This window comes from Nematolebias whitei, chromosome 13 (genome assembly GCF_014905685.2).
Source record: "Nematolebias whitei isolate Nwh7 chromosome 13, NemWhi1, whole genome shotgun sequence".
Lineage (NCBI taxonomy): Eukaryota > Metazoa > Chordata > Actinopteri > Cyprinodontiformes > Rivulidae > Nematolebias > Nematolebias whitei.
In genome coordinates this window covers 8,918,186-8,944,620 of record NC_056510.1, presented here as the reverse complement: position 1 = coordinate 8,944,620, position 26,435 = coordinate 8,918,186, and the positions used below count along the sequence as shown (strand labels likewise).

The following is a 26,435-nucleotide window of genomic DNA, read 5'->3' as shown; positions in this document are numbered from 1 at the left end:
TATAAGCCTTTTTTCAGAATAGCTGAATGCAGATAAAAGGTTGAATGAAGTACAATTCAGTGATTCACAATCTCTGGCTTGTTAATTTGTTTTTGGTATGTACAGTACTTTTTCTCTCACAGGCAATAAAACTAAGTGGTTAAGTATAAATACAGACAGATCTGAGGATCTCTTTTGTCTCTCGGACATTTTGCATTTCTGCAGCAACTTCTTCAGCAACTTGTTTGTCGGAGGAAGTTGGCCATTGGTCTAATCTAGAGTTCCCTGCAGAGCCTCCTTTAAGGTGAGAATCTCTCCTTCAGAGTCTCGCAGCACCCCCTGCTCTGCTGCCACCTCTGGATGGTGCCTCTGCAGATGCTTCACCACCTGGAACTTCTGCTTGGCTCGGTAGGAGCAGTGGCGGCAGCAGAACGGCTGCTGCTTCGTGTGGGACAAGTAGTGATGCCTGAGGCCCGCCGGCCACCGGAAGGCTTTCTGACACAATCCACAGGCGTAAGGTCGCCCGTCGCTGTGCTTCTGCTGGTGGGTCTTCAGTATGAAGCTCGTTTTGAAGGCTTTGCCACATTTCTCGCAGACGTAAGGGCGCAGGTTGCAGTGCTGAGTGTCCCGGTGCACACGGAGGGCGTCTGCTCTGTTAGTGCGATAGTCGCACTCGTCACAGGCGTATGGTTTCTCTCCTGAGGATAAAACATTTGAACATTGAACCTGTTCTGTAAACTTAGTAAGGCGGCATTTGAAAGATTAATTTCACCTCATCATAAAAAGTCAGGATGTTTTGGTAAACAATATAAATAATAAACAAAAAAGATAGAAATGTTGTGTTTCACTTTGATTTTAATTTCTCTGCAGACAGTAGAAAAAGATATTTATGTTATTTGACTACATACTGTACATCCATCCTTGTAATTCAGGCTGCAACCCAAAGTTGGGGTTAGCAAAATGCATTTGTGGGTGGAGCAGCAGAGTTGAGTCCATGAAAAAAAACTTTCCAAATCGTCTATGCCAATGCTGAACAGCTTTTATAAATTATATTTTTAAGTTAGTTAAATCATAAAAATTCAAAATGTTTAACTCCATAAATAGACTGGTAGTTTGGTTTATTTTACTATACTTTACTATTTAACATTTACTTTGTAAAACTCATACAGATAAAAAGCAATAATACTTATATACATATATATATATATATATATATACATATATATATATATATATATATATATATATATATATATATAAATTACCTTCGCTAGGGTCAAGTCTCTCTTGTAAATGAGTCCCAGAGCCTCACTGGGATTAACCTGTATAAATAAAGGTTAAATGAAAAAAAGGGTCCTCGAGGGGTCATGGGAGTTTGCCCATCCAGTCTACGTTTGGCGGACTTGGAGAAGGCTTTCGACCGTGTTCTTCGGGGTACACTGTGCGGGGTGCTCTGTGAGTATGGGATTGGGGTCCATTGTTACGGGCTGTTCAGTCCCTATACAAGCGGTGCGAGAGTTTGGTTCGTATTGCCGGCAGTAAGTCAGACCCCTTCAGGGTGAGAGTTGGACTCCGCCAGGGCTGCCTGGTGTCACCGATTCTGTTCATAACTTTTATGGACAGAATTTCTCAGTGCAGTCAGGGGGTGGAGGGATTCTGGTTCGGTGGCCTCAGGATTCCATCTCTGCTCTTTGCAGATGATGTGGTCCTGTTGGTGCCAACTTGTCTGCTGGCCTCCTTAGATAGAGAACTTTACTAATTGGCCTTTATGTATATGAATGCTCCTGTAAAATGCCCTGAGACAACTTTGTTGTGATTTGGCGCTATATAAATAAACTGAATTGAACTGAATCGTGCCGTGATCTCCAGCTCTCACCGAGTGTGAAGCAGCTGGGATGAGAATCAGCACCTCCAAATCTGAGGCCATGGTCCTCAACCGAGAAAGGGTGGATTGCTCTCTTCGGGTTGAGGGTGAGGTTCTGCCTTAAGTGGAGGAGTTCAAATATCTCAGGGTTTTGTTCACGAGTGAGGGAAGTATGAAGCGTGAGATTGACAGATGGATCCATACAGCTTCCACAGTATTGTGGAGTTTGAGCCGGTCTATTGTGGTGAAGAGGGAGAGTTTACTGGTTAATCCACATTCCTACCTTCACCTATGGTCACAAACTCTGAGTTGAGACAAAAAGAATGAGATCATTCTCATTAGACAGGCGGTCTAAATGAGTTTCCTCTGGTAAGAAGTTCGGTTATTCGCTTCTCCTGCACATCCAGAGGAACAAGATGAGATGATTCAAACATCTGGTAAGGATGCCGCCTGGAGTCCTCCCTAGGGAGGTTTTATGGACATGTCCAACTGCGAGGAGACCCTGAGGACGACCCAGTACATTGGAAACACTATGTCTCTCCTCTGGCCTGGGAACTCTTTGGGGTCCTCCCAGAAGAACTGAAAGAGGTGGTCGTGGAAAGAGAAGTCTGGACTTCCCTGCTCAAGCTGCTGCTTCCTGCGACCCAACCTGACTCACCAAATCATCTTTTTTCCTACAACCAAAAATCATAAATTCTGTTTTATTCCAATTTAATAATAGTTTATTATCATTAAAGCGCTTTTTAAGTTAAAGCATCTCACAAACTAAACCTTCTGTAATTGTTTTTAAAATCATTCCCATGATTTGATACAAGAGATCCAAGAAAGGATGAGATGATGGAACCACATGGAACGGCGATTACAGGTTCCACAATCCAGAGTTGCGTTCGCAAACTTTACTGAGCGTTAACTGATCCAAAGTGAGACAAAATAACACCCGGAAATCTTCATCCTCGTCAGAACGACTTTAAATGCGGAGAGAAGGAATGAAAACGTTACAACGTGGGAAAAACGTCACGGCCCAAACTGTTTTTGGAATGTAACGTACGTCTGGATGCAAAAATGTTCATACTATATCTTAACGGGTGAGACAAAACCTGAGACATCTTGGTTTAATATTGTCTGCAAAGAAATGAAAGTTAAAGAAACACAAATTGCACCTTTAAAACTGTAAATGTCAGTGTATCTGTTCTAAGCCGATACCTGTGTGCTTGGTCATGTGGTACTTCAGCTGAGTCGCCCATTTGCATTTGTAGCCGCACTCTGGACAAAGGTACTTCTTGTGCTCTTGGTGAACTCTCAGATGAAGCTTCAAAAGAAACGATTCGGACGTTACTGTGGGTCACAAGTATCAAAAACCGAGAACACCAATTCCTCCTTATCTAAAGGTACACATAGCAAACTATGAAATCAAAAAGGTTGCCCTGGTCTGAATCAAACGGTGCAGTTTGAAAGATTTAACTCCAATAGTTCTCTAGATATATTCAAATGCAATTCTGACATGTAGGTACGCACTCGACGTAAACAAAGCACTTGGCTGAATTTCATGAAAACCACACGGAAGCTTATCTGCGTATTGTACACAACAAATCTGGTTTTAATATGTACAAATACATCAAATCAACCAACTCTTGCAGGGATGTTGTCAATGTCGACCTATTTTCAGTCACTGAGTGCTTCTGTAGACAAACACACCTGGTAGTTGGAAGCCATTCACAAATTTTGCTTACAAGTTTTGAATTTAGGGAAAATATTCATCAATGAGAAAAAAAATCTATTTAGCTTCTGATTTGATTTTTTTTACTAGTCTTTAAAATCTAACCGTTTATTACAGCTAAACTGTATTTGTTATAGCTAAATTGTAGCTGAAATTTATTGAAGCTAAATTTTTCTACATTTTTACCGGCCTCACCACACCCCTACCTGTAAGAACGTTACATTTAGGTTTTCCTGCCTTTTGGTTCACTTAGTAACCTGTCTGTGTAGTGTTAGCTCACAGTTAAACACAATAGATTGTTTTATTAAATCTTTAGTGTCTGTGATATTTACTAAGGGTGGAAAGACTGCAGAGTTTTACACAGATGTTTAAATATTATTTGATTGATGGTTAGCAGACATTACGATGTGCGAGGAAGATATTTCAAAAACCTTTATCATCCGTTCAACCATCTCAAATGTAATGACTCGTTTAAAATGAAATCTGAATTAAATGTAAACAAATCTGGACATTTTCTGGGTAAAAACAATGATACACACAAGATAAATCTAGACCACCACAAGTGGCTTTCGAACTGAGAGGATGGACGGATGGACGGATGGACGGATGGATGGACGGACGGATGGATGGATGGATGGTTGGATGGATGGACGGATGGCAAGTAAACGAGACAACAAATCAGCAGCATGACAGAATATATGCATACTTTAAATATCTATTTTTTATTTTATTTAACAATCTAATCCAAGGTTGATGGCAGTGAACAGGATGAACATCAGTTCAACTGATTAGTGCTTCCTTAATATTTACCAAAATGCTGAGTAATTTATATATTAGCAGCCTAAATAAATTTGATTTTAAGATTTTGTCGTCCAAATAGCATCTAAACTTTACCTTCAGCCTGGATGGATCCGAGCAGGTGTAGCTGCACTGATCACAGCTGTACGGCTTCTCTCCGGTGTGAATGCGAATGTGCCACGTGATCTTCTGTTTGTTCCGGGTTGCGTACTCGCAGTCCGTGCATTTGTACAAGCGTTTGGTTCCGTGTGAGCGGAGGTGCTGCTCCAGCACCAGCTGATGCTGACAAACGAACTCACACGTGCTGCACCTCAGAGGCTTGCCTTCTTGGGGCCCGTCCTCGTGCTCGCTCAGCAGGTGCTGCGCTAACAGCTGCCGCGTTTTGGCTGCAAAGTCACAGAGCTGGCAGCGATGTGCCAGGTGAGTCCTCTGGTGAATCTCAAGGCTTTCTCTGGTCTGAAAACTTTCATGGCAGGTTGTACACTTCGCTTCAGGATGTCTGCTCAGTTGGTGGCTCTTCAGCGTCAGATCGCTGCTACATGTGTAGTCGCATTTCGTGCACGAAAAACCGGTCTGAAGCAGGTGCGCGCGTTTGCAGTGGTTTCTTAAAGCAACCTCTGAACTAAACCGAGCGTCGCAGTGAGTGCAAACGTGCCGCAACTCCCCCGTGTGACATCTTTGGCTGTGTCGTCTAACGTCGTCGGGAGTGCAGCTTCTGAAGTCGCACAGAGAACACAGGTGCGTGGGCTGCTTGTCGTGGACGCGCACTTTGTGCTGACGCAGTTTGGTCACCGTGCCAAAAGTCTTGCCGCACGCGTCGCAGCCGTGACGGCCGACCCCCGTGTGCAGAGACTCGTGCTCCTCCAGGCGGTAGCGCCTCGTGGTGCTGAATGGACAGTAGTGACAACGGTGAGGTTGCGCGTCTTTGTGTTTCAGTAAGAGATGCTGCTTCATGGAGCGCTGCTGATCACAGCTGAAAGAGCAGCGCCGGCAACGCAAACGTTGGGCTGATGTTTCCTTCTTGTGATCACGAAGTTTGTGTCGAGACAAAGAAAGTGTGGATTTGGCTACAAACGAGCACAAGGTGCACTGGACTTCACCTGCTTTCATACAGCCTTTCTTTTTATGGCTGTCTAAAGCTCTTTTCTGGCTGCACGTAAATGTGCACTTTGGACAGCAGACTTCTTGATGTTTCTTGGAAACGTTCACAAAACTTTCATCAGCTTTTTCTACATGATACTCCTTGTCCTTCAGAGATCTTCTTCTGTTGTTCCTGTCAGAAATGAGTTGATTTTCTTTTTTATTTAAGGTTTCTCTGCAGGACGGCACGTGTTGTTTGACTGTCAGTAGCTGGACTGATGAAAAGCTGCATAGTGTGCATCTGAATTTCCCCTCAGTTTTAACGTAAAGAGGATTTCTCTGCAGTGAAACACTTTTGACTCTTTTATTTAATGCTTTGTTTACATTTGAAAGCTTAGCTGCCTGAACTGTATGTTCTGAAACAGCAGATGATGGTGTGTGAAATGAGCACACTTCTTGTTCTTGAAGTCCTATATCCAAGGACAGAAAGTCCACCTGATCTGAACTTGTTCCCCCTTCCAGTTGTTCAGATTCTTCCTGACCTGCAGCTGAATTCTCCGGTGATGCTGGAAGGATCTTTGAAACGTCCACCGATGTTCTGGCTTTGTGTGGACGTGCCGAGCACTTCTTTTTCAGGTGGCAATCTAGGCCCCGTCTCTGTTTGAACTGAGCGCCACAAGCCTGACACTTGTGTCCCTTTGCCCTGCCGTGACACACAGCCCTGCAGTGGTACTTCAGAGCGGTCTCCTTACGGGTTACGTACAAGCACTTGTCACAGCGATAGACATCTTCTGATGGCACCACAAGCATCTGCACCCGTCCTTCTAAAACCATGGTTTCTGCTTGGTCCTTGTCGTGTCTCTTCAACGCTTTCAGACGAGCCTCAGGTTGTAAATCTGGAACAGCGGCGCTGATCGTTGGTATCGAATCATCTGGGGGTTCAACAGCTTGACTTGTGCTAATCAGAGGTTCATCCAAGTCACTTTGCTCACAGAGACCATCTTGTGTTTCTACGTTATCTTCCTCTAGTGAGCCGGCAGGAGTAGACACACCAGATCTATAATTGTTTGAAGGTGTTGAGCTTTTGTCCTCGTTCTGTAAGGGTTTGGTTTGGTCGTCTGTAGTTAGTGTCGTTAACACCAGAGTGCAGTACTGCTCCGGACTGCTGGCAGATCTATCTGAAACAACTTCCTGAGAAACAACAACAGCGTTAAGAGCTTGTGAAGCAGCAGCAGTTTCTCTGCTGGAATCGTGATCTTGTGGCGGATCATAAGGATCTACTGTGGATTGTTCAAGCTGCACACAATCTGTTGATGGTTTAATGTAAAAATCCTGCACAAACTGTGCAGCGTTCCTCTCCTTTTCCTTTGCGTTGTAATTCTCCAGCCAGGCTTTGTCCCCTGGAACGTACCCGTGAGCTTTCCTCTTGTGAAGGAAGAGGCTGATGCCACTGAAGGAGGAATAGACGCAGAGTGCACAGCGAAACTCTTTCAGCTTGGTGTGCTTGCAGTTCTCGTGGTTCTGAAGGGCTTGGCGGTAACAGGTAGTGTACGTGCAGTATTTGCACTTAAGCGCAGCTAGCCGTTTTTCCTTTCCCGAATGTTTGGTCATCATGTGGTTGCGAAGCTCGTATTTGCGCTTGCAGACATATGCACAGATCTCACACATGAGGGACTTGGCTTGATGTCGCAGACTGTGGCTCTTTAGCTGGTCCATGCGGTGACAGCGATAGGAGCACTGATCACATGAATACCTGGGAGGGGACACAACAAGTTCAGTCATAACAGTGTATAAAAGCACTGCGTGATTCCTGCGTCTACAGTACGTACTGGAGACACTCGGCTCCATATCCATAGAGAGCACATTACTCCAGTTTTGGCCTCCTTGCACTGGCTACTCATTCACCTTCGAATCCAGTTCAAAATATTCATGTATGTTTTTAAATCACTGAACAGTTCTGCCCCATCCTATCTCACTGATCTTCTACAGCCATATGTCAGCAGACCATATGGTCAGCAGACCAGATGCTCCTTTCAGTTCCAGAAACTTGTCGTAAGCTCAGAGGTGACAGGGCTTTCTCTGTTGCAGGTCCAAGACTGTGGAATGAGTTGCCACTGCATGTCAGGCAGGCTTCCACACTCACAGTCTTTAAGTCTCGATTGAAAACCCACTTTTATTCCCTTGCCTTTGTTAGAACCAGTTTCCAAATCAAACAACACAGCAGGTCTTAAGTTGTAACCTTTTCCTTCCACTCCTGCACCTCTCCTCCTGACACTAATCTCCATCCACTCCTTCTTTCTGACTCTCTCTTCTCCTCTCATGTACACTTCCTGTTGCTTTGGAGGAACGATCCTACTAAAACTCACCTACATTCAGTACCGCTGATCCTTACAGCTCCACTAGTCCCTGTCTCCCTCTCATTCACAAACACATTCTGTCTCACTTCCACTGACTTTCATTCCTTTTTGTTTCCAGAGTATACATCCACCTCTCCGGGCTCTCTTCCACCTGCTCCCTAATAGTCATAGTCCACGGGGAGTCCTACGTGACCTCATCTGTCAAATTGCCCATCATTGCAAACAAAAAGGGGTGAAGTAAATTTCTTTAGGCCAAAATATGTGCATCATACAAAAAGCCAAGTTTGCAATGGTCCAAGAAGATTAGAGGGATCTGCAGGAAATGTGTACGTAAATTTGTTATTTCCAGAAAAGTGTGGGCGTGATTTAAAACAGATAATCCAACAAAGTTAAGTCTCTTTGTTCAAAGTTAAGTATTCTTTGTGTTGAAACATTTCGTCTTTCATCCAAAAGACTTCATCAGTCAGAGGAGTCAGAACAAAATCAGTCCCATAGCATAGGCAATACACACACAGTGGGCCAACCAGTTTGATGATGACACAATGGTTTCTAGATTAATGAGCATGAACTTTGACAAATTTGGGGTTGTTTTTCTGCTCAGGACCTGAAAAACATTTTTGTCTGCATGAGTGTGTGTTCAAAAATTATGAAACTGCAAGTATGTGTCACGTACCGGGAAGTTTTGGAGATAAATACTCCCTGATTCTTTTTGAAGGTAGATCTGGTAATTTCTCTTTCCAGCTTGTTTTTCTGTAATAAACCCCATTTAGCTTTTCTAAGAGTCAGTCTGGTTTTTACGGTAAGTTATGAAGTATCAGTAAATGCCACTTCATTTGGCAAGCCAGCCAGGAGGTGATGCAGTTGCTGATCTGAGCACACTTACATTTCAGAAATCTGAGGGTCCTTCTAAAAAGGTAAAACATAGTTTTTCTTTTTGATAATTATGGATTTATGGACAAGTGTGTAATCTTTTTATTATTTCACAACTGGATGAAGCAATATGAAATAAATCCTCTGTGCACTGAGGGCAGCTGTTTAAAATACAGTAGTCCCTCGCTCCTTCACGGTTTTTCAAAGTAAGATTGGACATGACACACAACTGGCTGATTGATGGATGAGCCGCACGAGCGGCATGGATTACTTACTTTAAATAAATTATTTTAAATTATTCAGATTCAGAGAGATTTATTTGTCATACACACCACATGTGGTACACGAGGTGGGACGAAACTAGTTTAGCACCTGCTGCACCTGTGTGCAGCCCACACGTGCAGGGAGAAGATCCCTCTTGCAGCTTGTCATGATTTCTGCTCTCTGCCACCTTGCAGTGGAGAAGTGGGCGTGGCCGAGAGCACTGGCAGGTGGCAGAGAGCGGCGATCATGACATGCTGTGCTCTTCTAGAGCGTTTAGAATGAAGAAACTTTTGTTTAGAAAATTGCAAGAGTGGGAAGGGATTAAAACACCTTAATATATATAATTTATTCTGATAAATACTAAAATAAACTACTACTTACTAGGGGTGCACCGATTGCAGTTTTCTGGCCAATCACGATCACCGATTTCTAAAAAGTCTGAGCTACCGATACCGATTGTTTTATAAGCGACACTGTCAGGTGTTATGAAGTCACAATGCACCTTCAATTTTCCAATCTTATTTTAATGAAAAACATACCCTTGAACAATATCCTATAAACAATACAAACTTGTTTTAACTGGCCATGAGGTAGTGCTCTGAAATATAAATGAAGTTCAGACAATTGTTGTTAAAACAAAGAAACAAAAAAAATCAATAAAATCAGTTTCTCATGCAAGTATCAGCCAACTGCCGATTTCCCAGAATTAAGGAAATCGGGGCCGAAAAACTGGCCGACCGATTTATCGGTGCACCCCTACTACTTACAACTTACTATTACTACTACTACTTGTACTACTATTCCTACTTTGCGGTTTTTCACTCATCACTGAGAGGCTGGGAACAGAACCCCCGTGATAAACGTGGGACTATTGTACCATAAAAACTGCGTTTTCCAGTTTTCCTGGACAGCATTTGGCTAAAATTGACAGATCACAGCTGCTACAATAAGTGAGAAGTGTTTTGGGGCATTTGAGACCCTGAGTTGTGTAGATTTCTGCCTGGATGACAAAGTTGTCATTGTAGAGCATTTTGAAAAAGCTCTGTTGGGGCAAACGAGGCCCAGTTCTATGCATTACTGTCCGTGTATAGTTTCAAGTTCTAAAATAATGAAAGATGTTTCTCCCTGATGCTAAAAATAATGTTTTATTTTCTATTTATTATGTAATTTTGAGCAAGAGAACAACGTCTGCCACAAGTCCACCACAGTTGGTTGAAGAACCACAGTCGGATGGTTTGGAGTGCAGAAACGTGAGGAACAAAACTTTTGGTACAGATGAAGAAAGCCACCGGGTAAACCCCGAGCCTGGCAGGAAGGCTTGAATTCAAGATTCAAGATTTCTGAAGGCTTGGAGATGATTCTTGGTGAAATTCCAACCTGGCCTTGAGCCCATCTGTCCCTCCTACTGCACATCTGGCCTTTGTCTCTCTGTCTTTGTACACAACCTACAGTAACCTAACATACCTACACAACCACGGAACTTTTCTTGGTACCCTGTCATATGCTTTCTCTTGATGGTATGCTTCTCCATCAACACTTTCAAAGTAAACTTTGTATTTTTCTGAAACAAGAAAATCTCCACCAATACATGTACAGATGTTTAACCATGTTTAGTTCAAACAATAATATTTAGTGTGCAAGTGGGGAATATTTGTTATATGTCAGCACAGCAGGCCTCAAATGAGAAATAATTCAGAAATAAATCCATAGTTATACAATAAAACATATCTTGATATTTTAATTAGGGATGCACAATGTTATCGGCATGGTATCGGTACCGGCCGATATTAGCGTTAAAATTCAATATCGGACATCGGCCACTCCATCAAAATAACTCGCCGATATAAAAGACGCTTTTTTTGTATGACAACCCAGTGACAAGGATGCCTGCAGCGCCGGCACAATATGATTTCGTCGTGCGCACCTACCTCATCTGATCACGGCGTAGAGGATAATTCAAAATGTCATCGGTGTGGAAATTCATTTTTTTCGTTGAGGATGTTGGATTCCGAAGATTTTCAGACTACGGTGAGCCTCGTTACATCGTCCCCAGTCAGATATATTTTTTCGACGTAGCTTTACCTGAGTTACAAACCGCCATTTCCGACGTCGTTGAGAAGCTAACAGCCGATAGCACATGGGTGAGTTTTACCACAGACATCTGGACGTCAAGTGTTAGCCCCGTTAGCATGATTAGTCTTAGGGCACAATGGATAGACAAAAACTTTGAACTTAAAAAGTCTGTCCTTCATGCACAAGAGTGCAGAGGATCCCACACTGCAGCTAGGAACCTGGAACAAGCCTCCACAAGTGAGACAGCATCGCAGGTGATTAATGCTAATAAATAACATTTAACATTTTTCATTTAATATAAGTTAAAGTGCTATGCATATCATATGGCTGTTACTGAATATATGTCACCAGCTCTTACAGCTGTTACACAATTTTTGAAGCAAATAAGCCTAAATAAGAGGGCTATGTTCTGACAAAGGAAAGCATTTAAAAAATATCGGTATCGGTATCAGTTATCGGCCAACTAAGTTTTAATATATCGGCATATCGGTCAAAAATCCAATATCGTGCATCCCTAATTTTAATGGAATGTCATGTGTGCAGAGACCTTTTCTTTACTTCATGAATACTACCTTTTTGCTGGAGAAATGTAAACACAAACAATAGTTTTAAGTAAACACAACAAAATTAAAGGTTTGTGTCTATTCTGACCCTTCAGCCCCTAAAACAAATTGAGATAAAACTGTAACTCAGAGTTGTTTTATACCTGAGATCTCCAGCATGTTTCCTCATATGGACAGTGAGATAATGCTTCCATCTGGTGATGTATCCACATTCCGCACACATAAAGTTCTTATCATCTAAGTGAGTGAGCATGTGTTTGGACAGGTAGGATTCGTCTCTGCACCTGAAATCACACAGGCTGCATTTGTGGGGCTTCTCACCTGAAAGCAAACCAAAGAAAATGACATATGATGCTAAAAACATTTACTTTTCTAACATTTAACTGATCAAATAAAGACAGTGTGTGTAAGTCCATCCTCACCAGTGTGCACCAGCATGTGTCGCTTCAAACCACGTTTATGCGAGGTGATGTAGCTGCACTGAGAGCAGCGGTGGGTCTTCTCGTTGGCGTGTAGATGCCCGACGTGCTGCTCAAACTCCACAGGGTTGAGCGTAACAAAGGGGCAAAAGTCACAGCAAAGCTGTTTGTCCCCCGGGTGACCGAGACGCCGGTGCCGCAAAAAGACAGATTTATTGGAGCAGCAGAAATCGCAGTCTGAGCAGTGGTAGGCGAGATGTGTCCGATAATGAGCTTCCATCTCTGCCTCGCATCGGAAGACTGCGCTGCAGGCGCGGTGACGACACTCCACTGCTTCGATCCCGTGTTCCTGTGAGACATGTTTCATGAAGTCTTTACGCTCAGAGCTCTGGAAAGAACAACCCCCCTGAAAACAAGCCAGTGGCGTGTTGCCCAACAGGATGGTGTGCGTCTTCATGTGAGCCTTCAGCGCTCTGCTCTGGGGAAAACTTTGACTGCAGGTGGGACAAAGAAAGCGCTGACTGTTCGCGCCTTCCTCTGCCTCATCTGGATGCATGCTGGCGACGTGGCGACGGATCGCATTCTTCTCCACTGCAGAATATTCACACAGGTGACAGCGGTGGGTCTTCTCACCGGCCTCCCGGAGTCGGTGAAGGCAAAGTTTGCTCCTGCTGGTGAAGAAACGGTTGCAGGTGGGACACTGGAGATTTGGGTCGGGGAAATGCAAACGTAGATGCTCCTGCAGGTGAGAGTGCATCTTGAAGCAGCGACGACATTTGGGGCAGGTGTGGGTGCGATAGATGTTCTCGGTTCCCTCAGCAAGGTACTCTAATGGACAAGAACAATTTATTTTTAAAGTGTTTTGTAACAAAAAAAATTTAAAATATCCTCTGTTAAAAATAATTAACAAGTGTTACTTCTAATCAGTGGTGGGCACAGCTAATTAAAAAGTTAGCTTCAGTAACCACTAATTCGTTAACTAAAAAAAGTTGCGTTGCTAACGCTAAACCACTAAATAGTTAAAATAATGATTGTAAGCTAACGCTAAAGTGCTAATTTTTGTCATACGTTGCTGTCGCTGACACTGTAAGACTGTAGTGTGACAATGTTGTAAGTGAACACAACTCAAAACGAAACCAATGAGCAGAACTCTGCCGTGCTGAAGCAGAGTGATGCATTCAGTGCGAGTCGGACATCTCCCTCATGTCATTTCCTATAATAAATTAACTCACTGATGATTCTTTTTGTGGTTAACTACTTTTATAAACTAACTACAAAGCTGCTGTGCATCATCATCAATATTCTCTCAGTAATAAATCAGTATTAAAGTAAAGATGTGTGACATGTGTGAGAGAGTCACGTCCAAGAGACAGTGAACATAGCAAAGTATGCTGGGTAGGAATTATCATATGTGTGCAATGTTTCTGACTGTTTACAGTGTTTCCGAGTGTGAAATTAGGTTTTTCATGTTATTTTTCTGTTCTGGTTTGGTTTAGCATTTATGTCTATTATTGGCTGTAAACTGACACCAGGAGTCAGAGACTGTTTGCAACCGAGGAGCATTACAAGGCTGGTGATATCACTGTGTGGTGCGCTTTGCTTAGCATAGCATAGTATGTTTAAACCTTTTTAATACTGGTAGTCTCATTGAGTCACTAGGACCATTTTCAAGAAAGACCTGTTTTAGACAGATAAAATATAAAGTACAGCATATAGCAGTACATATATAGAGCATTGCTCTGACTTGAATTAACTGGATTTTAATGTAGCAGGAGCTAATTTGACACAATGTGCTCGAAAAAAGAAGACCATTTTATTAACCATTATCAATCAACCTTTATTTATACAGGTAAATCCCATTGAGCCTCGAGGACTCATTTACAAGAGAGACCTGAATTATAGTCTAATGCTGTTGTTTAGCATGAATGCACAAAACAGAAAGAAAAGACAAATAAATGAACTTACCTTTGGATGGCAGAGGCGATGCATTTGGTGCTGAAGACGTGCCTTTTTCCATGTTTAATTCAAATCACTTCCCTGTTGTTGATTGTTCAGTGTTGTTCTCTAAAAACAGATAGCAAAATTAAGATTAAAAGGCATCACGTTCTTTCATTCATATATTTGAAGTTGAAGATATTTGCACTTTTATGGAGAGCTTGACGTATATCTTGTTCAATAACCATGAAGCACAACAGTTAAAAATAAAACAATTAATTTAAGGTAATATTATTTGGTAGGACATTTACATAGCTAATATAACTATAAAATAATTAAAAGACTGTAGTACTCACATTAAAAATGTAATTTTCTGATAGACCCTTGTTTCCACATTTTCTATCTGACAAACATATCAGTTCATTTACCTGTTTTAGTTGACCGGTCTGAGTCCTAAATTCATATTTACTGTATGTTTCTGAGACAAATCACTCATTCGTACTGAGTAACAATCTCCAAAATTTATTTTACTTTTTCATTTTTAACCTAAAGTGGCTACAAACGCTAAAATACACTAATGTTGTCTTAGCTACAGTTAGCTTGTTATGCTTCCGGATTCCTTCGACTTCCGGTCAATGTTGTTACCATAAAACTGTTAACACACAAAAAAATTAAAAATATATCTTTCGCACAAATATTGGGTAAATACGAAACCTTGCCCAGAAGGTCTTGGACAGATATAAAAATATGATGTCGTGGGAATATTTTTCCCAATTTTTTAAACTGTATTTGAGGGCAGCCGGTGTTGTGCTTAGTTTTGTTTTCAGGGTGGACGAGGTTGGAGAAACAATCGGAAACGCAACACCAAAAGTGAACAGAAGGTGTAAGGTCTTCTTACAAATTAAAATATATAATGCTCAACTTTTTTATTTTGTTTCTACCACGAGCAACATATGTACTTTTTATCATGAAGAAAAAAAAAAGGTGAAAATAATTGCCAAGGAACCGGGGAACTAATGATCGTGAGTTTTAGAGAATAGTCGGAATGTTTTTCTTGAAACACAGGACATGCAAAGTTCGCTTCGGTGCATTCATTCGTTACACACGAGGACTTTCAAGACTTAAAGGTTATAAATCATGTTTTTAAAACGGATTTGAACATGATTTTTCTTCTTCTTATGTTTAAACAATAAACAAAGTTCGGACTTCACGGGAGGACCGCAGAAATCTGCAACATGCCACTGTCGGACTTCTTGGACAGCCTGAAGGACAACCCTTACTTCGGCGCCGGTTTTGGACTGGTTGGTGTCGGGACCGCGCTGGCCGTGGCCAGAAAGGGAGCCCAGGTGGGGATGATCTTCTTCCGCAGGAATTACATGATCACCCTGGAGGTTCCCAGCAGGGACAAGAGCTACAACTGGCTGCTGAGCTGGATCACAAAGCACGCCAGGCACACTCAGCACCTCAGCGTGGAGACCTCCTACCAGGCTCACGAGAGTGGGCGGATTCACACGCAGTTCGACTTCCACCCGAGCCCTGGGAACCACATCATCTGGTCAGGAAACCTTTTTATTTCAGAACATCTGGATAGTTATGCATGCATTTGGCTTGCTCTCTGTATTGAAAGCAGAACTTGTGTCACAGTGATCCCATGTGGTCTTTAGGTATGGGAGGAAGTGGATCAGAGTGGAGCGGACCAGAGAGAAGCAGATGGTTGATCTTCACACTGGAACTCCATGGGAGTCCGTCACCTTCACCGCTTTGGGCAGAGACAGACAAATCTTCTTTAATATCTTACAAGAAGGTGTGTTCACAGAACATTAAAAAAATTGTATTTTTTTAGATGTCATGGATTAGGATGTATAAAAAATGGTAAGCAGGACTCCATCTCAGACTCTACAGGTCAAACGGTAAAGGTCACAATAGGACAAAGGTCACGATAGGACAATAAAGACTGAATTAGTATGGCTTGTTTAGAAAGGCTGCAGGTGAAAGTCTCTTCTCTCTAAGACCATTTAAAATCAACACATCATATCAGTATAAACCTCATACCAACTGTTAAGCACGGAGGTGGAGGGCTGATGGTTTGGCTTGTTTTGGACTTCTTACTGTCATTCAGTCGACCATAAACTCTGCAGACCAGAGGATTCCAGAGTCAAATATGAGTTTTTGTGTGAAGGTGGGTAAAAATCTATCGACTTCAATGCCTCTTTCCTGCGGTGTCCCGCAGGGCTCGATTCTCGGACCCCTTCTATTTTCACTCTATCTGCTTCCGCTGGGGTCGATCCTAAGAAAACATGGTATTCCATTCCATTGCTACGCCGATGACTGTCAGATCTACCTGCCACTGAAACCAGCCGGTGCTTGTTCCGTCCACCCTCTCCTCAAATGTCTGGACGGCATTAAGACATGGATGGCTTCAAATTTTCTAAGTTTTAACGACCAGAAGACTGAAGTCATTGTCTTTAGCCCTAGCTCAGTTACCGCCTCTTATCCTGTGAACCTGGACTCCCTTTAGCCTTATCTGAAGCACTCTGTTAAAAACCTTGGAGTGGTTTTTGACTCGGATTTTAAGTTCGACAAACAGATCAGTTCAGTTCTGCAGAGAAGCTTCTTCCAACTGCGGCAGGTAGCTAAGCTCAAGCCAGTGCTGGCTAGACCCGACCTTGAGACACTAGTCCATGCATTCATCACAACCCGCCTGGACTATTGTAATTCACTGTATGCTGGGGTCAGCCAGGCCTCTATCTCACGGCTACAGCTCGTCCAGAATGCTGCAGCTCGGCTCTTAACCGGTACACCGAGGTATGAGCACATCACACCAGTTCTGTCCTCCCTACACTGGCTTCCTGTGAGAACTAGGATTGATTTCAAAATTCTCCTCCTGACCTATAAGTGCCTAAATGGCCTCGCACCCATCTACCTCTCTGAGCTACTGGAACCATATGTTCCCTCTCGGGCTCTGAGATCATCCGATCAGCTGCTTTTGGTTGTTCCAAAAACACGACTGAAGCTCCGAGGAGATCGGGCGTTTTCAGTCATGGGTCCCAAACTGTGGAACAACCTACCCCCCAACATTAGGCATGCCACCTCCCTTCCTGTGTTCAAATCCTGCTAAAAACATATCTGTTCTCTCTGGCGTTTCATACTGTGTGAGTTGATTTAGTATATCTTGTTCCATGTCTTCATTTTAATGCTGTTGTTTTAATTTTTTAAGGTATATTCTTACTGCTTTTTATTTCTCAGTGTTACCCTTAGTGTTAAGCACTTTGATAACAGTCTATCTGTTTTAAATTGTGCTCTATAAATAAATATGACTTGACTTGACTTTTGTTTGCTTTAATCTCAAGTTGTGTTTCCCTCATTTTATCACCTAATGGAGACTAAAGAGATTTGTTTTTTACCTTCTCTCATAAAATATAAAACTTTAGAATCAGATAAAAGTATGTTTTATTATGACGCGTCTTTTCATGTTATCAATGTTTTGCAGCAAGGGAGCTTGCCCTGAAGCAGGAGGAAGGAAGAACGGTGATGTACACAGCCATGGGCGCTGAATGGAGGCCGTTTGGGTTTCCACGGCGACGCAGACCTCTGTGCTCTGTGGTCCTGGAGGCCGGCATAGCTGAGAGGATCGTGGATGACGTGAAGGACTTCATTGGAAACCCCAAGTGGTACACAGACCGAGGTAAAGAGTTGGAAATAGTAAACTTGCAGTGATTATGTCAGAGCAGTTGAAGTTTTTTAAACTGCAAGATGGCTCAGTTGGTAGAGGTGCTGCCTCTCAGCGAGAAGGTCGCTGGTTCAAATCCCAGCCGTGGACCTTTCTGGGTGGAGTTTGCATGTTCTCTCCGTGCATGCGTGGGTTTTCTCCAGGTACTCCAGTTTCCTCCCACAGACCAAAATCATGCATGTTAGGCTGACTGTAACTCTAAATTGTCCCAAGGTGTGAGTGAGAGAGTGAATGGTTGTTTGTCTCGTTTGTGTCCCTGTGGTGGACTGGAGACCTGTCCAGGGTGTCCCCCCGCCTCTCATACAGTGATGACACCAGTGACCTGAAACAGTGACCTGAAATGAAAAGTGGGTAAAGATGATAGATGGAAAGAGTTAATTAATGTGCAAATGCTCTGCTTTAACTTTATGGAGGAGGTAAAGGATCTGCCGTATTTTCCGTCCTATAAGTCGCACTTTTTTGCATAATTTGTGTCCTGCGACTTACAGCGACATATTTATGGATTTTTCCCATCTTTATAAACCAATTTTTGGCTGAGATATGACTGTTTTCATTCATTCTGATTTTTTTTTTTAGCCGTACCACTTTCAGCCACTTGATGGGAGCAGAGTAGTAGCAGCGGCTGTAAGGCATGCCGTTGTATCATGTAATAGGTAGACATGGCTATAATGACAAATTCAATAAAGTGCAAGACAAAAACAACTGGACATTATTTATTATACATTATTGTTTATTTCTTGAACTCTTGAATTTACCATGTCCTGGATGACTGAGAATCTTCACCAGCTATTAAAGGCTCAATTGGCCTGCCATAATCTCCCCACCTTCATTCTGCTCTCTGCTTGGAACAAGTGAAAACAGCTGCACTGCCCCGGCGAAATGCAGCTAATTTGATCATTAAAGTGCATTTATTAAGCAAACGCTAGACTGAGACACACATTTACTATAATTTCGAGCAAACAAATAATTATTTTTAAGTGGTAATCTTGTTAAATTCTTCTTAAAGTCCTCCAGTACACACTCCCACAGGTTGGCAGTCCATCGATTTTTGGCACACCGGCCCACATTTCCGGGTTATCAGCAGTGACGCATAACAAACGCGACGTATATGGCGAAGCAACATATTTAGGGATTTTTCCACTTTATTAGCCAAATATGGACTGATGCGACTTATAGGGCGGAGCAACGTGTACAGCGGAAAATACGGTACTTTATGTTTGTGAATTATTGACACTTAAGTACCGTGTAGTTTGTAGCTAATTGTTTACATCTTGCAGTAATTGTGTGAATGTTTGTAACGCACTATTTGAGATCCATTTTTCTTCCGTACGTGTTTCGGCACGTGACTCGTTCTGCAGATTTTTTTACATTTCAACAATACAAATATGAAAATGTTAATGTTAATTTTGTATGTTAATAAATGTAAAAAAAAAATCTGTTAATTTTAGCCTTTTTTCTTCTATTTTTTTGCTAATGTCTGCCATTTGGGCCTCTTTCTAATAGTTTCATCTTTATATGCTTCTTTCAGCCCCTTTTTCCTTGACTGTTTTTGCTACTCAACTTTTTTTCAGCTCATTTTGCTTTCTTATTTGCTAATTTCAGAACATTTTATAATACTCTATAATCAGCCTCTGCCTCTCTTATTTCAGCTTATTTACTCGTTTCTGCTGTTTTTCTTCTGTTTTCAGCAGATGTCATCTGTTCACATTCAACTCATTTAAAAGTTTAGCGATGAAACTTTGTCAGCTTCTTCAGCAGAAATCATCCAACAATTAAATATTCACAGAAAATGCAATTTCTCTAGTTTTCTTGTTTCCTGCATTGTGGAGGAGTTTCGTCCGATCTTTGCTGTCAGTTTGTCTGAAAGTGATTTTCTTTGGATGTAGGGATTCCTTATAGACGGGGGTATCTCCTGTACGGCCCCCCTGGATGTGGAAAGAGCAGCTTTATGTGAGTGCGCCGTCAGTTTACACGTCTCGTCCTTCCTGCTGCGTGCGTGACTTCAGGAACCGGTTTTTGGGTCTGGTTGTGTTTCAGCACGGCGCTGGCGGGGGACTTGGGCTACAGCATCTGCCTGCTGAGTCTGAGCGACCGCACGCTTTCAGACGACCGCCTGAACCACCTGCTGAGCGTCGCGCCGCAGCAAAGCATCGTCCTGCTTGAGGACGTGGACGCTGCCTTCGTGAGCCGAGAGCTGCTTCCCACTGAGAGTGAGTAGCAGGGTTAGTCCTGACAGATCAGGTTACAAGACAACTTTATTTATAAAGCACTTTAAAACAAAGTGATGTACACTAACACATACAAGCATAAAAACTATAAAATATAGAGCGGGACCCTGAATGCCCACCCAGTTCTCCAGGTTGTTTATGCATCAGCTCAGATTTTGTGAAGTTGTCTTTTTCCAGTTGAACATTTGTCTTTTTCTAATTTGAGGATGAATTTCTGGATAACAGAGCCGGTGTCTGCTACCTTTACAATCAAAAGATATTTCTGCCTCTTTTTCCCTCTAAATAAGCACTAAATAAAATTCACCCAGAGCTGCAAAATGTATTTAAAGATTGAAATTTACAAGAAATTTGGATTAACGTGATTCGTTAAGTTTTAGATAAATACCACAAATAAAAAAATACTTAACTAAATACTGAAATTATTTAATTAAAACAAGAAACTTTGATCTTTTTTTGTCCTGAAATCTAAAAATACTTCTAAAAGTCTAAACTTGCACAAAGAGGGGAAAACGTTTTATATTTACTTCCGTTGATAAAAAGTAATCACTGACTTATGAAGGCTTGTGTGAATTTTTACAATATTTGTGGAAAACAAACAAAAAAACTCATGTAGAAATGTTTAAGCATTTGTTTGTATCATGGTAAATTAAGCGAACATAAAAATTGGGAAAATGTCTCCGATATTTAATTTTGACGCACTGAAATTTCTCTGGTAACAGTTTAATTTCATTAGGTCATCTGGACGGTTTCTTTTATTGCTGAGACATCTTGTCCTTCATCCAAAGGACTTCTTCAATCCGAGGAGCCACAAACAAACTGAGTCCCACACGCACCAACTCCCGTAGTGGAATAAAGCACTTTGCTGGTGATAAGATGGTTTCTGTATCTCACTCTCTCCCCCGTCAACTCCTCCTCCTTAGCCAAAATGGTTCAAAACACCAAAGTTCATGCTCAGTAATCCAGATACCGTCTTTTTTCGGACTATAAGGCGCAACTTTAAAATCCTTTAATTTTCTTAAAAATCGACAGTGAGCCTTATAATCAGGTGCGCCTTATAGTCCAAAAAATACGGTAATAATCCAACGATGTTCAGTCAGGTCATCTGGACGGTTTCTTTTTTTGCCGAGACGTTTCGTCCTTCATCCGAAGGACTGCTTTGGATGACCTGACTGAACATTATTGGGCATGAACTTTGAAGTTCAATTAACATTTGTTAATTTTTTTTTAATAAAAGCTGAGTCTGCACTTCTAATTTTTGCTTGTCCTGAGCCTGGTTCTGCTAAAGGTTTCTTCCTCATGAGAGAGTTTTTCCTTTCCACTGTCGCCTTCATGCTCGCTCAAGATGAGAGTTCTGTGATGGAATTAAACTCAGAGCAGTCTGCTCCTCACATAAATAATGTTAAATTATTATTTTTATACATGAATGTTTCTGTTCAGTGACCTGAGACGACTTCTGTTGTGACTTGGCGCTGTATAAATAAACTGAAGGCTGCTACGCCCGCGACCCGACCCCGGATAAGCGGAAGAAAATGGATGGATGGAATTGTTTTTGCAGCTTTTAAATAACTCCTAAAGGAGTGACATTTCTGCCAAATATTCAACCACTTGCTGTAAATCAGTTAAAGATGTTTTATTTTTCTAGTACCAGAGAAAGACCCCGCTGCGTGGCTGTAAGGTAGAAGACTGAAACAGTAAAGTGACTCACAAACTTCTTATTGATGAGTTTGGTTCTTGTCTTCAGAGAATCATTCAGACATTTTCTTCACATGCTGCAGAAAACTGGAGAGAACAGATTCAAAGATCTTGTTGTGGTTTAAAATACAAATGTTCATTTTTTTTTTTTTTTTTTTTGGTTAAAGCTACAGAGCCTCCTGCGGCCCCTGAGCTACAGCTTGCAGACTCTTGACGTGTTTTTGTTTGTGCCCCTCAGACCCGCTGGCCTATCAGGGGATGGGGAGACTGACCTTCAGCGGACTTCTCAACTCGCTCGACGGAGTGGCTTCATCTGAGGCCAGAATCGTGTTTATGACCACCAATTTCATAGAAAGGTACGGACGTGTGACAATAATAATTATTTTTTTTTTATTTAAAGAAGAAACAAACAGTTTTGTCCAACAGTAAAATTAAAACTGCAGCAAACGGTGATTAAACCTGCAAAATCTCTAAAACGGCTGCTGTACAGCTGTTTTTGCGTTTGCTAAAGTTGAACAGCTCTGGCAGCCATCTTGAATCTGGCGGACTCTAAAATTTAATCATTTGTAGATGTGCACCCAGTTGTAATTTAAAAAAAATTTTGATTAAAACTGGTTCATGAGATATTTTGCTAACAGACTGACTGAAAGGCAAAGTGTGTGCAGGAACTGTAAATGTTCTGCTGCAATTTTAAACTAATTTTGACGCAGTGATTCTCTTTGACCCCAACCGTCACCTTCACTGCACACAGGCTGGACCCAGCGCTGATCCGACCCGGCCGCGTCGACCTGAAGCAGTACGTCGGGTTCTGCACCCGCTGGCAGCTCAGCCAGATGTTCCGGCGGTTCTACCCGAACGAGCCGGCCTCAGAAGGACAGCGCTTCGCCGAGCGAGCGCTAGCCGCCCACGCCGAGCTCAGCGCTGCTCAGGTGCAGGGACACTTCCTGCTGCACAAAACGGACCCCGTGGGAGCTGTGGACAATGTGGCTCACATGAAGGGATGACTGAACCCATGCAGAGACTCATTACTGAATAAAGAAAGAAATACAGTATTTATATTAAAAAAAACAACAACTTCATATTTGTTTATGTACTTTTCTGTACAGAACCAGTGGAGCATCGTGTTGATTCTTGCAGAACTTTTTCATTTAAAGACTTCTGATCCAGGAAACTCTTCGTCTGGTTATTTACAGCCAAAATGAAAACTTCCTGGGGTTTCAGCTCCTAAACTGCTGATTATAGCTGATAATGTCTTGGTCTTTCAAACACAGCCCTGACGGTTACATAAGACCTGCTGATCCAGAGTCAGTACAGAACAAGACATCCTGATGCATGCTCAATAATCCAGGTAGAAAAATCTAAAAAAGTTAAATCTGATCCTCTGGACATAAAAAAAAAAACCTAAACTTTTTTAGATATAAAACAAGACGCTCTGCTTATTGTCAACATATTAACCAATAAGGGGGTGGAATGAGTTCTGTAGAGCTCAGGCTTCATAAACCCCCTCTGTGGGTTGGTTGTGTGGAGTCTGGGACGTTTGGGTTAAACAGTCTGAGACGTGGCCCCTCCCGTTCCAGCCTGTGCTGGTGAAACCCGAGCCCAGTAAACATTTCCAGTCTGCCCTTGTAATGGCTGCGTGGCTCTCACAGAGAGGGCTGCTGTGGAACGGCAGCCGGTTATGCTTCGTTTCCAGGGGGGTGGGAAGAACCACCTCGGCCCCGGAGGCCCTCCACGCCGTCCAGGACAAGCCTCGGACTATGGAGGAGCTCCCACGGGTCAGCTTCCTGGAGCTTCTCTACAGGGTCGTGTTCCAGGGTTTCTACAACCGCCTGCATGAGCTACAGGTGAGGCTGACGTCAGGTGGAGCTGCGTTACATGAAGGATGCTTTTTTTTTATATATTTGCACCACAAATCTGTAGCTCTTGAGTCGACCTGAGAGCAGATTTGTTTACTAGGCTCGTGACCTTTCTGCTTTATGGCATACCTCTAGAGATTGCACGTTATAAACGAGCTTTGGTATCCACAGCAACCTTCCAATAACAGCGTCAGGGATCAGTTTTACTGAGGCGAGCTGCACTTTGTCCTTTTAAATGTCTGGATTTTTTTGTATTAACACAAGGAACTTTGTACTTTCTAGATATTGATTTTAGGTTTCTCTCACACTTTTGACCCCCATCAGATCTATGAGAAGCAGCTGTACGGGCCCATATACAAAAGTGGATTCAAGTCTGTGTCCATCAACACCCCTGAGCTGCTGGAGGAGCTCCTGAGGAAGGATGAGAAGTTTCCCTCCAGAGGAGACATGTCCCTGTGGACAGAGTACAGGGACATGAGAGGTCTGGGCTATGGGCCCTTCACAGAGTAAGAACCAAATACTGATACACTCAAGAGGCTTCATTCCAGCGTTCCTGCAGCCAGTTCGTAAAACGATCCTGGAAACACTTACATAACCAGTTTCCTAGAGGAAAAAAAAAAAACTTCTATGATTAAAATGGGCTGATTCAGACTTGCTGAATAGAGACATTGCTCTTATTGTTGACAACGTTCCTGTTACCCTGAGCATTTAAATTCAATCTATCCATAATTATTGACTGGAGGCCAATGCTGTGTTTTAGAGAATAACAAGGTGACAAAGTCCAAGACTATGTTAAAAAAAGTTATTCTTTCAAACAATAAATCTGAAATAAATCTTTAGAAAGTTCAAATTTAATCTGCTCTTCCAAATAAATTGGGATAAATTAGAAATATTACTTAGCTTATGTGGAACAGACCAGTAGTGGTGTAGTCTACATTTTTATAGTGGGTACACTGTGCTTAGAAACCACAGTACACTGGTTAGTACAATGTAATCATTTCGATTTTTATTATTGAATTTCCAAATTTCTCTGATGCTTATATTTGAATAAATGAACAACAAACTTTGTACAACAGTCGGCTTTGTATTAAAAACATGTTATAGAATTTATAAAACCGTATCAAAGCAAGATGCTGCATACCAATAGATTGTTACAGAAGCGTTTAACTACCGTTGAATGTATCGATATGTGCCTAATGATCTGTCGTGTATCACTGGGCACTTTTAAGTGGGTATACGCAGTATACCCGAGTATCATGTAGACTACGTAGGGGTGTCGAACTCGGTTACTAAAAAGGAGCCAACATTTAAAAGCTTTGGCCGAACCACGGGCCACTTTCAGCTGATACATTAACTCAAGTCAGATACCTGATAACTTTTCTAAGGCTGAGACGAAGCTCATTACAGACACTTGGATCCAGAATCTTGTTCCTTTGGTCTTGTCTTGATCTATCCCTCATGATCATAAGTGAGAGATGGAACACCTCATCTCCTCCTTTAGAGCAACAGATCCAAGCCATGCCATCATTACTCCAGACTAAGCCCCGATCCATTGATCCATGCCCCACTCCATTCTACCATTACTTCCAAAAAAGATTCCCAGGTATTTGAGCGCCTCCACAGGAGGAAGAGACTCCCTTCCCTTCGTAAACAGGATGGAGTGTTCACCTTTTCCCCATGGACTGGACTGTAAGCCACCCCAGAGCACGATGAAGGCCGTGAGTCAAAGTGCCAACAGAACCACATCATCTGCATATAAAGAGAGATGAGTCACCGAGGTCCCCAATCTAGACGTCCACTCCTCCATAACTGCACCTTGAGATACAATTTACACAGAATGAGAGCTGGTAATTTAAAGAAAACTTAAAGCCAAAGACACAACAAAACCTATACCACACGACACAATAACGTTAGCGAACTTTATCTCACATATATGGAGACGTTTAAAGCTTTTTCTTCCAACACCATTTTTTTGTCCTCAGGGAAGGGGAGCAGTGGTACAACCTGAGGGCTGTGTTGAACAAACGCATGCTTCATCCAAAGGACTCTGCTCAGTACGCTGGGGTCATCAATGAGGTGATTACAGACTTCACCAGGAAGATCAACTACGTGCGTCATAGCAGCCCGACAGGAGATTTCGTTCCGAACATCAGCAATGAGCTGTACCTGTTTTCATTAGAGGGTACGCATTAAACACGTTCTCCTAACCGTGCAGCTTTTTTTCCATCTAAACGTTTTTGTTTGTTGTTTTGCTGAACAGGTATTGCCTCCATATTATTTGAGACGAAGCTTGGATGTCTGGAAAAGGAAATCCCTGCCGGTACTCAGGAATTCATCCACTCCATCACGCAGATGTTCTCCTATACCATGATTGTGGCAATGCTTCCGAAGTGGAGCCGCAGTCTGCTTCCTTACTGGGGACGCTACATTGCTGGCTGGGAGGGGATTTTCAGTTTTGGTGAGCTTCAATTAGGGGTCCAGGCATGAAAATTTAAGTACTTTTATTACTAACAGCAAAATGTGAAGCTTTTGGTAGCAGTACATTAAACTGTTGACATGTCTTTTAAAATACTGGGACATTTCCTTTAACACAAGAAAGTCAAACTGAGTTACAAAGGTGGCCAAAATTAAAAACTTGGTTCAAACCAAGAGCCAATTCCAATCAGTTCTTCAGTTTTTGCTCTTTATGTAGCTAAAACGTTGATTGACAAGAAGATGGAGGACATTCAACAGCGAGTGGACAAAAACCAGGATGTGCAAGGTGAATACCTGACATACCTCCTCTCAAATACCCAGATGAGCACCAAGGACGTGTACGGTAGCATCACTGAGCTTCTCTTGGCTGGAGTGGACACGGTAAATCAACCACCCAACAACAATACTACAATGATATTGACACATTTTGCCATTTTTTGGTTTGATAATTAAGATGTTTATGTCTAGAATTATGCAGTACAGAGTAAATATTATACCACTCCAGCTAGATTTTAATTTAGCAGCAAAACCACAA

The 26,435-nt window shown here is 42.2% G+C and overlaps 3 protein-coding genes across 3 annotated transcripts in view; 2 read left to right on the top strand and 1 right to left on the bottom strand.

The window, feature by feature from the left end:
• Nucleotides 1-78: 78 nt before the first annotated feature.
• Nucleotides 79-14,526, bottom strand: znf142 (zinc finger protein 142). Its single transcript, XM_037686296.1, has 7 exons — nt 14,348-14,526; nt 13,950-14,048; nt 11,988-12,812; nt 11,709-11,886; nt 4,455-7,191; nt 3,047-3,152; nt 79-677 (listed from the first exon to the last, which is right to left on the bottom strand). Exons 2-7 carry the CDS (start codon nt 13,999-14,001, stop codon nt 250-252), a joined length of 4,326 nt encoding a protein of 1,441 aa, XP_037542224.1. The 5' UTR covers nt 14,002-14,048; nt 14,348-14,526; the 3' UTR covers nt 79-249.
• Nucleotides 14,527-14,981: 455 nt separating this feature from the next.
• LOC119419002 (mitochondrial chaperone BCS1) lies at nt 14,982-22,648 on the top strand. Its single transcript, XM_037686295.1, has 7 exons — nt 14,982-15,474; nt 15,584-15,723; nt 17,410-17,604; nt 19,536-19,599; nt 19,687-19,859; nt 21,808-21,925; nt 22,321-22,648. Exons 1-7 carry the CDS (start codon nt 15,155-15,157, stop codon nt 22,571-22,573), a joined length of 1,263 nt encoding a protein of 420 aa, XP_037542223.1. The 5' UTR covers nt 14,982-15,154; the 3' UTR covers nt 22,574-22,648.
• A 494-nt stretch (nt 22,649-23,142) lies between these two features.
• Nucleotides 23,143-26,435, top strand: part of LOC119419001 (sterol 26-hydroxylase, mitochondrial) — a 7,835-nt gene continuing 4,542 nt past the window's right edge. Inside the window, exons 1-5 of the mRNA XM_037686294.1 lie at nt 23,143-23,413; nt 23,750-23,931; nt 25,408-25,607; nt 25,686-25,883; nt 26,118-26,281. Coding sequence (XP_037542222.1) covers nt 23,198-23,413; nt 23,750-23,931; nt 25,408-25,607; nt 25,686-25,883; nt 26,118-26,281 — 960 coding nt within the window. The 5' untranslated portion in view covers nt 23,143-23,197. The remainder of the gene's footprint in view (nt 23,414-23,749; nt 23,932-25,407; nt 25,608-25,685; nt 25,884-26,117; nt 26,282-26,435) is intronic.

Bases quoted from the DNA above. Each gene is read 5' to 3' on its own strand.
- znf142 (XM_037686296.1), bottom strand. From the start codon at position 14,001: ATGGAAAAAGGCACGTCTTCAGCACCAAATGCATCGCCTCTGCCATCC. The intron at 12,813-13,949 runs GTAAGTTCATTT...CTTGTCCATTAG, and splicing joins ATCGCCTCTGCCATCCAAAG to AGTACCTTGCTGAGGGAACC. The intron at 11,887-11,987 runs GTGAGGATGGAC...GTTTGCTTTCAG, and splicing joins ACACATGCTGGTGCACACTG to GTGAGAAGCCCCACAAATGC.
- LOC119419002 (XM_037686295.1), top strand. From the start codon at position 15,155: ATGCCACTGTCGGACTTCTTGGACAGCCTGAAGGACAACCCTTACTTC. The intron at 15,724-17,409 runs GTGTGTTCACAG...AATGTTTTGCAG, and splicing joins CTTTAATATCTTACAAGAAG to CAAGGGAGCTTGCCCTGAAG. The intron at 19,600-19,686 runs GTGAGTGCGCCG...GTTGTGTTTCAG, and splicing joins TGTGGAAAGAGCAGCTTTAT to CACGGCGCTGGCGGGGGACT.